The 15,260-nt window shown below is 40.4% G+C and overlaps 1 protein-coding gene across 1 annotated transcript; it reads right to left on the bottom strand.

Annotated features, from left to right (window-relative positions):
- Positions 1 to 1,804: 1,804 nt before the first annotated feature.
- Positions 1,805 to 6,479, bottom strand: LOC135050954 (fatty acid-binding protein, liver-like). The gene is made up of 4 exons (XM_063957186.1): positions 6,332 to 6,479; positions 5,352 to 5,524; positions 2,092 to 2,181; positions 1,805 to 1,926 (listed from the first exon to the last, which is right to left on the bottom strand). The coding sequence occupies exons 1-4, from the start codon at positions 6,396 to 6,398 to the stop codon at positions 1,876 to 1,878; spliced, it is 381 nt and encodes a 126-aa protein (XP_063813256.1). The 5' UTR covers positions 6,399 to 6,479; the 3' UTR covers positions 1,805 to 1,875.
- Positions 6,480 to 15,260: the final 8,781 nt, after the last annotated feature.

Below are 15,260 nucleotides of genomic sequence, written 5' to 3'. Positions count from 1 at the left end.
TGCTGGCTTTACTAGACTGGGCTTGCAAAGCCCAGATTATCAATAACATTAATCGATAATTATTCCAACCAGATAACTGATTGGCTGGTTGTAATGATATTGCTTTAGTGTATGGCTAGCTTAAGTCTTCTATATATCTTTGTCTGCTCCAATCCCTATCCTACCACGCACATGAGAGTTAAGGGCATACATACTCTGTTAGTGAGGAGGCTGCTATAAGTGAAGCTCAAACAAGCTCTAAAGTATTAAGGAGGCTAGTTTCATACGTTACAATATGTAGATTTTATTAAATCCAGACTATGCCATAATAAAGACACAACTATATAAAACTTATATTTAAAGGTACTAGTGAAAATTAGTTTGTATACGTGTTCAATTTTTGTTTACATCAGTCAGTACCTGAGTACATTAGTAAAACAAATAATAGTTATCATGAAACTGATTATGTCTAAATTAGGTTATTTTGGTATTTAGATAGCTACTATAAATGTTGTCTCCAACGGGGCAGGGACTGATGTGAATGCTAAATATTCTCTGTACAGTGCTGAGTACTGGAAAACCAGAATGCTATGCTGCAGGCTTAACTATTGTGTGGTGGTGGCAAGTTTTGAGACAAAGTGAACTGTTAAACTGTATTCCGCACATCTGAGGTGTGTAAGCTGGCATGCAAGATCTAATTTAATGCGTGTGTGTATTAGGGTTAAGTAGGGTGAGTGCAGCGTGAATAGTACCTTTAACTTTTCCAAACTGGCCCCAACATTCATTCCATCTTTCCAAGCACCAACTCAAGGAAAACACACAAGGATGCGTACATCTGTGCATCACTCCCTAAATTAAAATCGTATGTTCTATGTGTGGTACAAAATGTAAACATTATATAGCACCTTTGTCTACACAAACCAATATTTTTACATTTATTACAATGTACAGTATGTGAAGTACCGTATTGATTATTTTATTGATGTAAACTAAAGGATGACTAAACTAAAATACAGTTTCTTTTTTACAAATGAGCTACTAATAATATTTACAAATATATAGGTAAAAACAGCCATAGCCGGACAGACCTTGGACTGTATCACATTGTATTTACATTTGCTATATAATATGAAACATGTTGTTTGGCTAGAAGCTGCTTACCATGTACTCTAATGAGATAATAAAGCCAACATCTCCTTTCGCTATCCAAATATTCTATTAAATATGTTTAGTTCTCCAAAGCTCTTAAAGCTTTTACACTATGTAATTTTTTTGTGAATTTAATTCTCTTTCTACCATGCTTAGAGCCGGATTTAGACCCAGATATAGTGACAAATCGGTTGTAATTGACCAGTGGTTTCTGATCTGTGCATGTGCAGATCTGGTCACAGTGTGACTGCAGCCATTTGGGGGCGGGAAGGCAGAGTGTGTTGGCCCCATTTTCTGGCCAGTGGCTGCGTCCTTGGACCCAATTTTACTAGCCCTGGTAGCATAGCTTTACTGCATATACTGCATTGCCTGAGGGTTACTCATATGTCCAGTGCTGCGACTGATGGTCGCGATGTTGATCCGATGTTGCACCTGTTGCAGGCTACGGATCAGAGAAGCAGTGGGTGTCTTTTTATACAACACGCCTACTGCAGCTTTTGAATTTTTTCACACAACCACCAGAGCAGCCTAGGACGCTGACATTTATTTTTTTAGACCTGTTTAAATATGGGTTTACAGTAACCATTCAGTATAGTGGGCTATTGACAGTCCCTTGTAATGCACATCAAACTACAGTAACATGTTTTCAAAATTAAACACAAATGATCCTCAAAAATAAGTTCAAATGTTACTTTATTAGACAATCCATATTCTTAGTTCAGTAGTAAAAAAAGGCTATTTGAAGTTTTATGCTCTTTTGCTTTTCCTGATCAGTGTTGCTGAGCCAGCAGTGATTGTCTGCAAGAAAGAGAGAAGAAAGATCATTTCAATGAAACAACGATACTTGGATTCAAATAGCTTCTCTGTTAGGTTTAAAATATACTACGTTTAAATATTTCCATTATCTAAAAACTACATGTCACGTTATTGATCTAAAAAACACTTTTGTCAATTCACATTTACCTCCACCATCTCATCTCCAGTGACTTCCTGAATGTGAGTGAACTTGTCACTCTTGCAGATAAGTTTTCCACCTTCTACATTAACAGTGACCTGAATACAAAATAAAAATATGACATGCATTAAATAAATAAATATATATATATATATATATATACACACACACACATATTATATATATATATATATATATATATGTAGATATATATATATATATATATATATTAAAATAACACTGCAACATGTTTAAAGCTAATCCCATGGTTTTTTTTCCAAGTAGACCAGTCTAATTAATGTTTTGTTAAAAGTTCAATATAGTGCCTTGTGCACTGTGTATATTACATTCTCTATCTCTGTATCATATTTGCTCCATATCCAGTGCCCTATGCCGGAGTTAAGTTTACTATCAAAGGAACTCGAGAATGTGCATAATTCCAACTTTGAAGATGACTTAAAGCATTTGCACATAGCATGCGTCTAGACTCGGGTTAGCGCACCTTATTAACGAGGAGTTGTGTCCTTTGTAGACTCTTCCTGATCATGATTTTATATACACTGTGTGTATGTGTGTGTGTATATATATATATATATATATATATATAGAAAAAAGGGGGGTAGGGGTGTGAGCGACCGACAGTGTCTAATAAATATTAAGAATGAAGAATTTGCAGGATACGTAAAAGAAATAACAATATATTTATTTAAACACTTTGAAAAATAATTAATTAAAAATTAGGAATTAAAAATCAAGGTGGGCTAAAATATGGAGGAACAAAATACCGGGTAAAAAGCTAGCTAAAGCATAGAAATTCAATAGAAGCAATGTTTACACTAAAATAACATATAGGGTTATTTTGAGGTACAACCAACGCGTTTCGTCCATCTGACTTCATCAAGGTGACCCTTTGATGAAGTCAGATGGACGAAACGCGTTGGGTGTACCTCAATTGACTCTCCATTTTTAAGATAAGCAGCACTTTCTTACCCTATATGTTATTTTAGTGTAAACATTGCTTCTATTGAATTTCTATGCTTTAGCTAGCTTTTTACCCGGTATTTTTAGGTATTTTGTTCCTCCATATTTTAGCCCACCTTGATTTTTAATTCCTAATTTTTAATTAATTCTTTTCAAAGTGTTTAAATAAATATATTGTTATTTCTTTTACGTATCCTGCAAATTCTTCATTCTTAATATTTATTAGACACTGTGGTCGCTCACACCCCTACCCCCCTTTTTTCCATATCTAACTTTAAAGGCAGCTTATCCCTGCCAACTATTTTGGGGTTAGCAGACACCTTACTTTAATAAAGGAGTGTCTAGAGCAGTGATTTTAAACCCGTGGCACACTGAACAAGATTTTAAAATTGCCAAGGCACACCATCAGTTTTTTTTTTTAAATCAAATATAATAACAAATCTCAGCATATATTGGCCCACACTGTAATAAAACTAATGCTTTCACCCTCACTGTAATAAAAAAAAATTGGTCCCTACATTAATAAAGAACTTTGGCCACCAGAAGTAGAAAAACACATCAGTCCCTGCAGTAATAAAACACCTTGACCCCCACAGTAATGCCACACACTGCTCCCCATAGTAATTCCACTCATTGGCCTCACCCCCCCCTCCCCAGTAATCCTGCAAACTGTCCCCCCATATTATTCCACATATAGCCTCCTCCCCAGCAATTTCACACACAGCCTGCCCCCCCCCCACTAGTAATTCCACACATACTGTAGCCTGCCTCCAACCCCCCCCCCAAGTAATACCACACACAGCCTGCACCCCCCCCAGTAATAACACACACAGCCCCCACCCCCAGTAATAACACACACAGCCTGTCTCCCTCTCTCCTTTCCAGTAATTGCACACATTATTTTCATTTAACCTGCTGCTGTGCACAAAAAAATCTCTCCCTCGTCTGTTGCGCGAGCAGCGAATAACGCTGAGAAGGGACTGAGACTCCGGCAGCAGCAGGCGGGTGGCAGGGCTACGTGACGTGCGTGACCTATGAGTCACGCACGTCACCATAGGTCTGCCTGCGGAAGAGGACAGCGCTGCCTGCGGAAGAGGACAGCCCTGCCCGAGACAGCAAGTGATGGCAACGGCTGCCGGGCAGGTTCCTCTGACAGGCGGCGGGCATTTCCGGCGGGTGATGGCAGCGGGTATCTCTGGCGGGCAGCGGCACACCTGGCAACCGCTCGCGGCACAGCGGTTGAAAAACGCTGGTCTAGAGTATAGTATTTACTAATACATTTTTCTCTATTCACATACACCTGTGGCGCCGTACTCCTACTATCCAATATATATATATGAAAAAGGAGGGGATGAGGGATAAGTAGCGACCACGGTGTCAATAAATAAAGTAAAAATTGCCAATTAAAATTAAAGCAACTATTTATTACCATAAAATTGACCATAAAAGAGACACATAAAAAATGGGACAACAATATATACACAGCTGAACTAAAAGTACTAAATGAATATAAGAACAAATAAAAAAAAAATCTTATCTTAGAGTGAGGTAGGTATAGGTCAGCTGTGTATATATTGTTGTCCCATTTTTTATGTGTCTCTTTTATGTTCAATTTTATGGTAATAAATAGTTTTAATTTTGATTGGCAATTTTTTATTTATTTATTGACACCGTGGTTGCTACTTATCCCTCATCCCCTCCTTTTTCCTACATTTTATTCAGGGAATTACCACCCCTGTATTTATTGAGGGAAACAACAGACGCCCCATTAGCAGCACAGGGGACTGTCACATAGGATTGTCATCCCTGTACAACATATCTGTTTTATCTCACATGTGGCGCAGTATTAATCCTTTCTTTTATATATATATATATATATATATATATATATATATATATATCTTTCCATATTCACTGTAAATCAGCTTTGTAGTCTGTGCGTATGTCAATAGAGGGCAAAAGTGGAAACCCCCATCTGAAAATTGTGGTAATCAAGTGTGACATAGCCAGGCTAACAGGCCACACAAATGCAGGTCAGACTACATTGACAAGTAAGTGTAAAAGGTTAAAATAACGCAGGTCATATTCAGTCACGAATGCCTATGAATCAAGCAGTCCCTGCCTCTTTTCAGTTGACATTGGTTCCTTTCCAAACACTGAACCTTTTCTCTAGTATCCATTAGCATTCCATTCTCTGTCACAACCCTAAATCCTGATTTCTATCTGGAATAAACAGTTGAGAATGAGAGAGCAGTGAAATTGGCAGTGCCACTACTTGGCTCATTACCTTAATCTTCTTCCCGCCGAACCCAGTGATTTCTGACTCCTTTCCTGCTGTAAAGGAATTACTTTGAGAGTGTTTGGGGGTTTTTGATGTAACAACAAAGTCATTTCCATTTTGCTGGATTTCAATAACAGGGTTAACATCTTTTGCGATTTTGATTATGTCCTCTGGCAAACCTGGAATGCAAATATTGAATTATACAATCAGCCTATTATTTCTAGGCTGTTTCAATATAATGAACACCTTTGTGCAATTCATATTTCCCATTTTCTATTAATGAATTACAAATTCTATTTTCATTAACTGCTAAAATGACATACAGAATGCAAGGGGCATTTATCTGGTAATCTGGGTCACCGATGCACATTGCGCCTAATTCAGGGAGCAACTCATCACAGTAGTCTGCAGTGGGCGTCTTTTAACTCAAGAGACCTCCTGTGGCATTTGCATAGTTTAGCACAGTCGCAGCGTACAATGGTGCAGCGGCGGTGCTAAATTCGTCCATCTCTGTTTCAGGCTCATTATGCATTGTTTAATCTACAAAAACAAGAACACTACCTATTATTTACATTCTGTTATATGTAAATAGTCAGCTAAAGTATGTAATCTTGCAGTATGCAAAACAGATGTCAAGATTTGAAAAATAAAACAATACAAAGGGGGAGATTCAAATGTTTGAAAAGTCAGTTGGGAGTCTGACTTTTCAAACATTTGAATCTCCCCCAAACTGTCTTGCACACTTCAATATTCATATATTTTACATTAGAAGGAGCAACATTTTTGCTTATTTAAAAAAAAAAAAATACTGTTCCCATGATTTACACAACTGACAACTATGCTTTTTTCTCTCCAAAAATGTTATGTTTCACATATTTAAAGTGGAAGTCAAAATTTGGATTAATGTTAAAGCGCTGTTGGAAACAAAGTAATTTTAGAAGTTAGAGTGTATAAACCCCTTTGTGTAATACAATGTATATACTTACCCACAGCCCTCAGGAAATTCTCATAGTTCTCCTGAGAATAGACATGCCAGTTTCCAGTGAAGGCCATGGTGATTACTGATGTTGGGCAGGACACAGTAAGTAGAAAGTGACAGGAGTGATAGACAGTACTTACACTAAGGCATCTTATATATGTCTAGACACACCAACTTATGCATTGCATGCCATAATTATTAACCACACACCTATTAATCATTAATGCTTTGTTTAATGGTCATGGAAATGACCCATAGTTCAGTGTCCAGTGATATTGGTACTAGTGAATATTATGTAAGACCCAGTTTCTATTCTGTCATCCAAAATAGTACTTATCATTCATGGGGCATTGCAAAACCATATTAGCTATGATTACATTGTATGAAGGGCTTTTACTAATCACAGTTGTGACTAAAAGAAGACAGGCACTAATGTAGAAAAAAAATATTTTGCCCATAGTATATAGAAAGTATTTGTCATTTACTGCTTCTTCTAGAAGTACAGTACATTTGTATTGTGGAGATTTGCCATTTTTTTATTTTCTTACATTATGCAATCACAGTTATTTTATGTAGGAATTTTTACCAACAGTCAACACAAAATAGTTTGCAATGCCAAAAAAAAGTAACAACTTCATTAGTTATAAATAAAAGTAGGTAATAATTGATGATATAAGTACTCACTCCTTGCTAGAAGCACCTTAAGCTGCAGTTATATCTGTGGTGCATTTGGGTGAGTACCTCTGGACAGAGCAATTTCACTCTTTCTTGGCAATATTGTTATTCAGCTGGCTGCATAGAGACAAAAGAGAAGATGTGGAGAAGCTTTCCCAATGCATTATTCTTCCAGCACCATGCCTCACACTGATAGTGTTTTTGGGATGACGCACAATGCTAGGCTTTCATTGCACTCACAATCGAAACTATAAAGTTCCATCTTGGACATAAAATCTTCCTATACTCAGGGCTTAACTAGAGGTGTGCAAGCGGTGCCGCTGTACAGAGCGCAGGGCAATGTGATTGACACAGTTGCTGCCACATGGCCCTTGCTACTGGCCAGCATGGTTTCTGGAATTTCACCCTGCAGCCAGCATCGCTGCTGCAGTGCCACCCAGAGCGTCCTTTGGCGCTCCAGGCAGAGACCCTGCGCTCTATGCAGCTGCTCAAAGCATCCTAAAATGCGCAGGACAGTGCTGTACTTCCTAGGGCTGACTGCCCCGCCCCCTCTGTGCACGTGCGCTTTGGGGTTGGCACTCTGGAGCCTTGTTATGCTGCATACTATACTTATACTGTCTCGTAAAGTTTAGACAAGATTTCATGTGAGCCTCTTTCAAAAATGGTTGTGTTTCTGTAACACTCTCATATAGCGCATATTTGTGGAGTGCCTGGCTACTGTTGTCCTCTGTATTATTTCTTCCATCTGTCCCAAGAAATAATGTAACTCTGTCAGAGATGCCAAAGGCATTCAATGGCCTCCCCAACAACTGACCTTTTCCTAGAGATGATCTACTTGGAGGAGAGAGTGTTCTAGACAAACTCACAGTTGTGGCATATTCTTTCCAAGTCTTCATGAAGGATGTCACAGTGCTTTGGGTGATAATAAAAGTCTTTGAAATCTTATTTCCTTCCCTGTTTGGTGCTTTAACATCTTTAATATGCTGTTTGAAAATACACTAACCAACCGTGGGGCCACTCACAGACAAGTGGATTTCGTTATTTTTAAATAATTAAAACATTTTAACTGTACTCTGGTGGACTCCGTCAATTCATTACAACACCTCTGGAGACAACTGTTTCCACCAGAGTCAATTTGGGTGTAGCTTAGCAATATAGGTGAGTATTTGCAGAATCAATAATCTTTTTTATTATTTGTAATTAATTAAAAAGCTTAAGAGGAGTTTCCTCTTTTAAAGTTCAGAGTATTTTGCATTGATCATGGTAAGCATTACGTGTTGTAAGAAATAAAATGTCTAAAATGCCACAAAGCATAAATACTTTTTATAGCCACAAAATACAGTACTGAGGAGACTTTTGGGTGTCTATTAAGAGGAAAACCATATATAATGGCAATTTCTGCATTTTCTATCATCCCTGTTATATAACAGGAGATACATTAAGCTAACTGATGCTGTAGACCTCAGTCCCCATTATTCTGTCCCAATATACCACATTGCAAACAGCTTACCTTAGTCCCCCAACACACCCTTCCTCCCAGTTCTGTCCCTCCTTTCCGCTACCTCAGTCTATGTTCTATTTGTCCTGACTCATGATACCTCTCGCGGTGCCTTGGCCTTTGTATGCTGTCTTTGGTCCTTTGGTTGTAGTACTATTATTTATCTTATTGATTAGTTTATGTTATACCGCTATGGGGTAGATTTACTACTAAAGCTTTTACCAAAGCTACACCAGCACGGATGGTGTAATGGTTAGCATTACTGCCTCACAGCACTGAGGTCATGCGTTCAATTCCCACCATGGCCCTAACTGTGAGGAGTTTGTATATTCTCCCCGTACTTGTGCGGGTTTCCTCCGGGTGCTTGAATTTCCACCCACAATACAAAAATATACTGGTAGGTTAATTGGATCCCAACAAAATGAACACAAGCGTGTCTGTGTGTACATGTGATAGGGAATATAGAGTGTAAGCTCCACTGGGGCAGGGACTGATGTGAATGCCCAAATATTCTCTGCAAAGCGCTGCGGAATATGTGTGCGCTATATAAATAACTGGTAATAAATAAATAACATAGTTGTGTTACTTAAAGCAACACATTAGATTAAACTATAATTTATTGCATTCTAGAAAGTGATAGACAGAATCTTATTGGTTGCTATGCTATGGAAAACACCTACACTTTTTTTAATTGTTTTTTTTTTTGTCTTTTTACTGTTTTAGAAGCTTTGGTACATTTTTATTTAATATTTATTAACAATTTCTTATATAGCGCAGCAAATTCTGTAGCGCTTTATAATTGGAAACAATGATAAACCAAAATTGGATAATAACAAACAGTCATAGAGGTAGGAAGGCCCTGTTCGCAAGCTTACAATCTATAGATCTACCCCTATGTGTTTTTCACTGTGTTGTTTTACTTCATTGTTGCATATTAAATATATAAAACTTACAAAGATGTTCGGCTATAAGAAATTATACCTCTATTTCAGCTCCTTACTGCCACCAATGATATGTTCTGTACCTTCTAATTTTTTTTTACAGGTGACACATTTTTAAGGTATCCATATATACTGTAGTCGCTGTTCTGGATTGCTTATGAGATTCATGGGTGACTGCAACGGAATGAATATGACTACAGGCTGAGACTCCTATAAATACTAGCATTTTGGATATGGGAGGACTCAACCTGTATTTTCAAGCTTTCACTTTTTTAAAGAATCTATGTAACTGCAATGAATATGATAAAACCCAGAAATGTATAAATTTCCTGTTATACAAACTATAAAGCAGGGCATTCTGACAATTTACAATGCAGGCTCCTAACTAACCAGCCTTGACAAAGACCCCCAGAGGGTAGAAACGCACCAACTTTAGATGCTGGGTGTCCTGTCTTTAAACCCAGTGGAGCTTCCTATCCAAGAGTATTCGGCATTGTTGCCCTGATGTTATCCTAGGATCATTTGATACTTTTGATAATCTGTGTGAATAAATTTACTGTAAGATAAGTCCTTTAATTTTATTATGTGAGTATGGCAACCACACAAACAAGAGATTGGTCCAGGATATGTACCATTCTACATGCTGGTGTTCCTGAACTACACAAGACAAGAATGGGAGTAAAGAAGGAATACCACTTCTACATACCATCTGTATATTGTGACTTTTGCCAAGAAATTATCAAATAAGCATTTAATTGGAAGGACTTTGTTACATGTCTATTATATTTCACACACCATCCTATTATGCCCTACCCCACTCAATAGTATAAAGGATAATACACAAGGTCTTTTTGTCTCTTTATACACATATCTCAACTTTTGAAGAATTGGATGTTTGTGGAAATGAGAACCAGGCACCTCTGTTTTTGTTTTCCATAAGAAGGATGTTGTTTTGAGATGAGGACCACTGTTTAACTCTGGATCTACTAAGCATTGACTTTACATTGAGACTCAGGGGCAGATGTACTAATCCTTGTAGAGTGATAAAGTGGAAAGCAGAGATGAACTACTAACCAATCAGCTCCTGTCATTTTTCAAACGCAACCTGTAACATGGCAGTTAGGAGCGGATTGGCTGGTACTTTATCTCTCTCCATTTTATCACTCTCCAAGGCTTAGTACATCTCCCCCTTAGACTTTTACCTGGAGGAGACAGTATTTGTTTCGTACATCCTGCTAACTAGTTCATGGAGATCACACTCCTCATTCAAATCACAGTTGCATTATGGGGAGTGTGTTTGCGCAACTGCCCTGCAGTTTTCTTTGGAAATGCCTAATATAATGCATGTTATGATTTTACTAGCAATGTTGTTGCTTTAGACCAAATGGGTCTGCATTGAAATAAGCATAACTTTAGAATAATTAATATTAAAAAATGATTTTATCTGACAATAAATTTTATCTGACAAAAACAGTCATTTCTGTAGCTAAATGACTGGAACCTATGAAGTCATCTGCAGACAGAAAGATTATACACTTACCAATTTGTTTGCTAATTCAAAAAATGTGATCTGTCCAATTTGTCTTGCACGTATATGGGAAAATTGCATTTTTGAATCGTTCTGCAATTTTCATAAGTGTTCCGCATTAAATTATTTTCTTTCTACTTTAACCACAACACAGAACAGAATGAACTGACTGTCATCATCCCAAATCATGCAAATTTACAATACAATGGGGGTAATTCAGAGTTGATCGCAGCAGCAAATTTGTTAGCAGTTGGGCAAAACCATGGGGGTCATTCTGAGTTGTTCGCTAGCAGATTTCAGTCGCAGCGCAGCGATCAGGCAAAAAAAGTCACTTCTGCGCATGCGCGTTATACGATTACAACGAATGATGTAGTTTCACACAAGGTCTAGCGAAGCTTTTCAGTCGCACTGCTGGCCGCAGAGTGATTGACAGGAAGTGGGCGTTTCTGGGTGTCAACTGACCGTTTTCAGGGAGTGTGCGGAAAAACGCAGGCGTGACAGATAAAAACGTAGGCGTGGCTGGGGAAACGTAGGTGTGGCTGGCCGAATGCAGGGTGTGTTCGTGACGTCAAAACAGGAACAGAATAGTCTGAAGTGATCGCAAGTGCTGAGTAGGTCTGGAGCTACTCTGAAACTGCACAAAAATATTTTTTATCCACTCTGCGAACCTTTTGTTCGCACTTCTGCTAAGCTAAAATACACTCCCAGAGGGCGGCGGCTTAGCGTTTGCACGGCTGCTAAAGCAGCTAGCGAGCGAGCAACTCGGAATGACCACCCATGTGCACTGCAGGTGTGGCAAATGTAACATGTGCAGAGAGAGTTAGATTTGGGTGGGTTATATTGTTTCTGTGCAGGGTAAATACTGGCTGCTTTATTTTTACATTGCAATTTAGATTTCAGGTTGAACACACCCCACCCAAATCTAACTCTCTGCATATGTTATATCTGCCCCCCCCCCCCCTGCAGTGCACATGGTTTTGCCCAACTGCTAACAAATTTGCTGCCACGATCAACTCTGAATTAGGCCCTATGTGGAATAGCCATTCCTTAGTATGGAGAACTGCAAGTGGAACTGGAAGATTGTGATGCCGGAACATGGCTTCTCTTCACGATGGCATATTCCGTGGAAAAATGTGCTCATCTCTACTAGCTTGGGTACCTTTGTGGTAAATGGTTGATTTTGCATTAAACCATTATTTGGTCTGGTAATGATTTCATTAAGGTACACCTTAAGCATGGAAGGATGTGAGAAACAGATACAGATCTTGAATAAAGGGGGTAATTCCAAGTTGATCGCAGCAGGAAATTTTTTAGCAGTTGGGCAAAACCATGTGCACTGCAGGGGAGGCAGATATAACATTTGCAGAGAGAGTTAGATGTGGGTGGGTTATTTTATTTCTGTGCAGGGTAAATACTGGCTGCTTTATTTTCACACTGCAAATTAGATTGCAGATACACCCAAATCTAACTCTCTCTGCACATGTTATATCTGCCTCCCCTGCAGTGCACATGGTTTTGCCCAATTGCTAACAGAGGCCCTCATTCCGAGTTGTTCGCTCGCAAGCTGCTTTTAGCAGCTTTGCACACGCTAAGCCGCCGCCTACTGGGAGTGAATCTTAGTTTATCAAAATTGCGAACGAAAGATTAGCAAAATTGTGAATAGACACCTCTTAGCAGTTTCTGAGTAACTCCAGACTTACTCGGCAACTGCGATCAGTTCAGTCAGTTTCGTTCCTGGTTTGACGTCACAAACACTCCCAGCGTTCGGCCAGACACTCCTCCGTTTCTCCAGCCACTCCCGCGTTTTTCCCAGAAACGGTAGCGTTTTTTCGCACACACCCATAAAACGGCCAGTTTCCGCCCAGAAACACCCACTTCCTGTCAATCACATTACGATCACCAGAACGAAGAAAAAACCTTGTAATGCCGTGAGTAAAATACATAACTGCATAGCAAATTTACTTGGCGCAGTCGCACTACGGACAATGCGCATTAGCAACTAATCGCTCCGTTGCGAGAAAAATATAACGAACGAACAACTCGGAATGACCCCCAGAATTCCTGCTGCGATCAACTTGGAATTACCCCCAAAGAGCGGTCATTCCATCATATTCTAAGTATAAATGAAGTAAGATTTGTTTTTCATGGTCTCCCAACAGTATAGGCCTACGGGTAAAAGTACTCTGGGAAACTAAAAAGAATTTTGGTATCTGGTACTTACCTCACAGTGGGGTAGATGTATGATCAGGTGCAGGGGCGTTTTAAGAGAGGAGGAGGCCCGTGTGCAGGCTTCTGCTCCAGGGCCCCCTCCTCTCTGACTGTGCACAGCAGTTAATACTTACCTCGCCGGAGTCCACCGGCGGTGCCATCCTTCTCCGCGGTAGCGGTAATAGAGTCTGAGACCAGACTTTATTGCGCATGCGCAAACCTCCGGGAACACGGTGCGGCGGTCATTTTCCCGAAGATTTTGCTACTGCGCATGCGCAAAACTCTGGAAAAATGGCCGCCATGCCATCTTTCTGGGGTTTTCAGCAGGCGCAATAGAGTTTGTTCCCCCTAGTGTTCAAACTCTATTGCGCTGCCGAAAAGGGATGGCTCCGACGGGGGACTTCAGAGAGGTAAGTATTAAGCAAATGGGTGCAGTGTGTGCGCGGTGGGCCCCCCTGTACCTGGGGGCCCGTGTGCCTCGCACACACTGCACCCATTATAGAAACGCCAATGATCAGGTGTTATGAGATTTACTGGTAACTGTGATGTTGTGTGTTGCAGTTACCATTTCTCTCTATGTATTAATGTAGTAAAATGTGCTAAATGACAAATGACTGGGGTGCTATGTTCCAGTCAGTGGGGGTAATTCAGAGTCGATCATAGATGTGCTAAATTTAGCACATCTATGATCACTTACTCTGACATGCGGGGGCTAGTCCGCCCTGCATGTCAGGCTCCCCCCCCCCTTGCACAAGTACAAAAGCATCGCACAGCAGCAATGCTGTTGTACTTGACAAGTAGCTCCATACCTGCGCTGGCAAGAAGCTACTTGACGCATCCCGGGTCGCAGCGGCTGCATGTGACATCACGCAGCCGCCGCGGCCCGCCCCCCCGCATGGTCCGGGCACGACCGCCTTTGCCTGTCAATCAGGCAGAGGCGATCGCTGGGCTGAGATGCTGATAGCATCTATAGCATGCACATGCGCATTGAGGCGTATGCGCAGTTCAGATCTGATCGCCCACTGTGCGAAAACGCACAGCAGCGATCAGGTCTGAAATAGCCCCAATATCGGTGTTCCTATCTTCAAGATAGTGCGCCGATGTGCCGGTATTTGTATGAACAGTCAGTGACCATTCGGACAGCTGTAGCTATCGACTTCGACTGCTGCAGCTGCCATTGCTGCATACACAGCGCTATCCCTGGCTGTCAGTTCCGACAGCCAGGGATTGTGCATACAAAAACATTTATTTTCAATTAGCCACGGGTGCAGCAGACTGCATGCAAGCGCTGGTGAAAGAAGCCGCAAGATGGAGAGTGGACTTCGTCAGACGGGTCAGTTAACGCTCTCCCTCTTCAGCAACTGCTTTTATAATACATGCTGTCGGTAAGTGGTCCTGTTTTGAATCGACAAAGGGTGAAGCAGGTCCACACAATTACCAGTCGTTAGATGCATGTTAATACAGCTCCCCTAATGCTTCCACCTATGCTGACTCACAGACATGTTTCGCCGCATAACTACGCTGACAAACCCTTTAGCTCTCATAAGATTAGTGCTATTTTCCTATTCTTGTATTATGTAAAAGGAGTTGACAGTCACCTAAATTCACCTCCGTCTTGCTCTGTGGCCAGGTAAGTGTCCCCGTGGTCAATAAAGTTGCTGAAAGAGAACAGGTAATAAAAGCTTCAGGCAGAAGTTTGAATCAATTCTAGGCATGATGATAGAACTTTATGTTTCCGAAAAATATAGGTGCAGGTAATCAGGACCTGATTCAGAGATGTACGCTAAGCTACTGTATGTGGTTTGCGCATATCTCCGATGGTGGGAGGACTGTGCAGGATATGTCCTGAGCATGTGCAGCCCTCCATCTGCAAGTCAGCTTGCAGTGTCTTCTATGCACAGCTTGATTGACAAGCTACAGCGTATGGGAGACATAGATGGTGAGTTTCTGGCTAGTGTTCCTGGAAATGGGGGCTCAACACTGTTTTATGGGAGGGACCAGGCCACAGTCTGCAACTGATGGTCGCGATGGTGATCCGAAGCTACACTCGGATGCAATATAGGCACTTCCTGCATTTGCATTTTGG

The sequence above is a fragment of the Pseudophryne corroboree genome, chromosome 2 (assembly GCF_028390025.1).
Source record: "Pseudophryne corroboree isolate aPseCor3 chromosome 2, aPseCor3.hap2, whole genome shotgun sequence".
NCBI classification, from domain to species: Eukaryota; Metazoa; Chordata; class Amphibia; order Anura; family Myobatrachidae; genus Pseudophryne; species Pseudophryne corroboree.
This window is presented reverse-complemented; position numbering and strand designations above follow the sequence as displayed.

Coding starts and splice junctions, on each gene's coding strand:
- LOC135050954 (XM_063957186.1), bottom strand. CDS start 6,398: ATGGCCTTCACTGGAAACTGGCATGTCTATTCTCAGGAGAACTATGAG. Junction 5,525..6,331: donor GAATTTCCTGAGGGCTGTGG/GTAAGTATATAC, acceptor TTTGCATTCCAG/GTTTGCCAGAGGACATAATC. Junction 1,927..2,091: donor CTGGAGATGAGATGGTGGAG/GTAAATGTGAAT, acceptor TCTTTCTTGCAG/ACAATCACTGCTGGCTCAGC.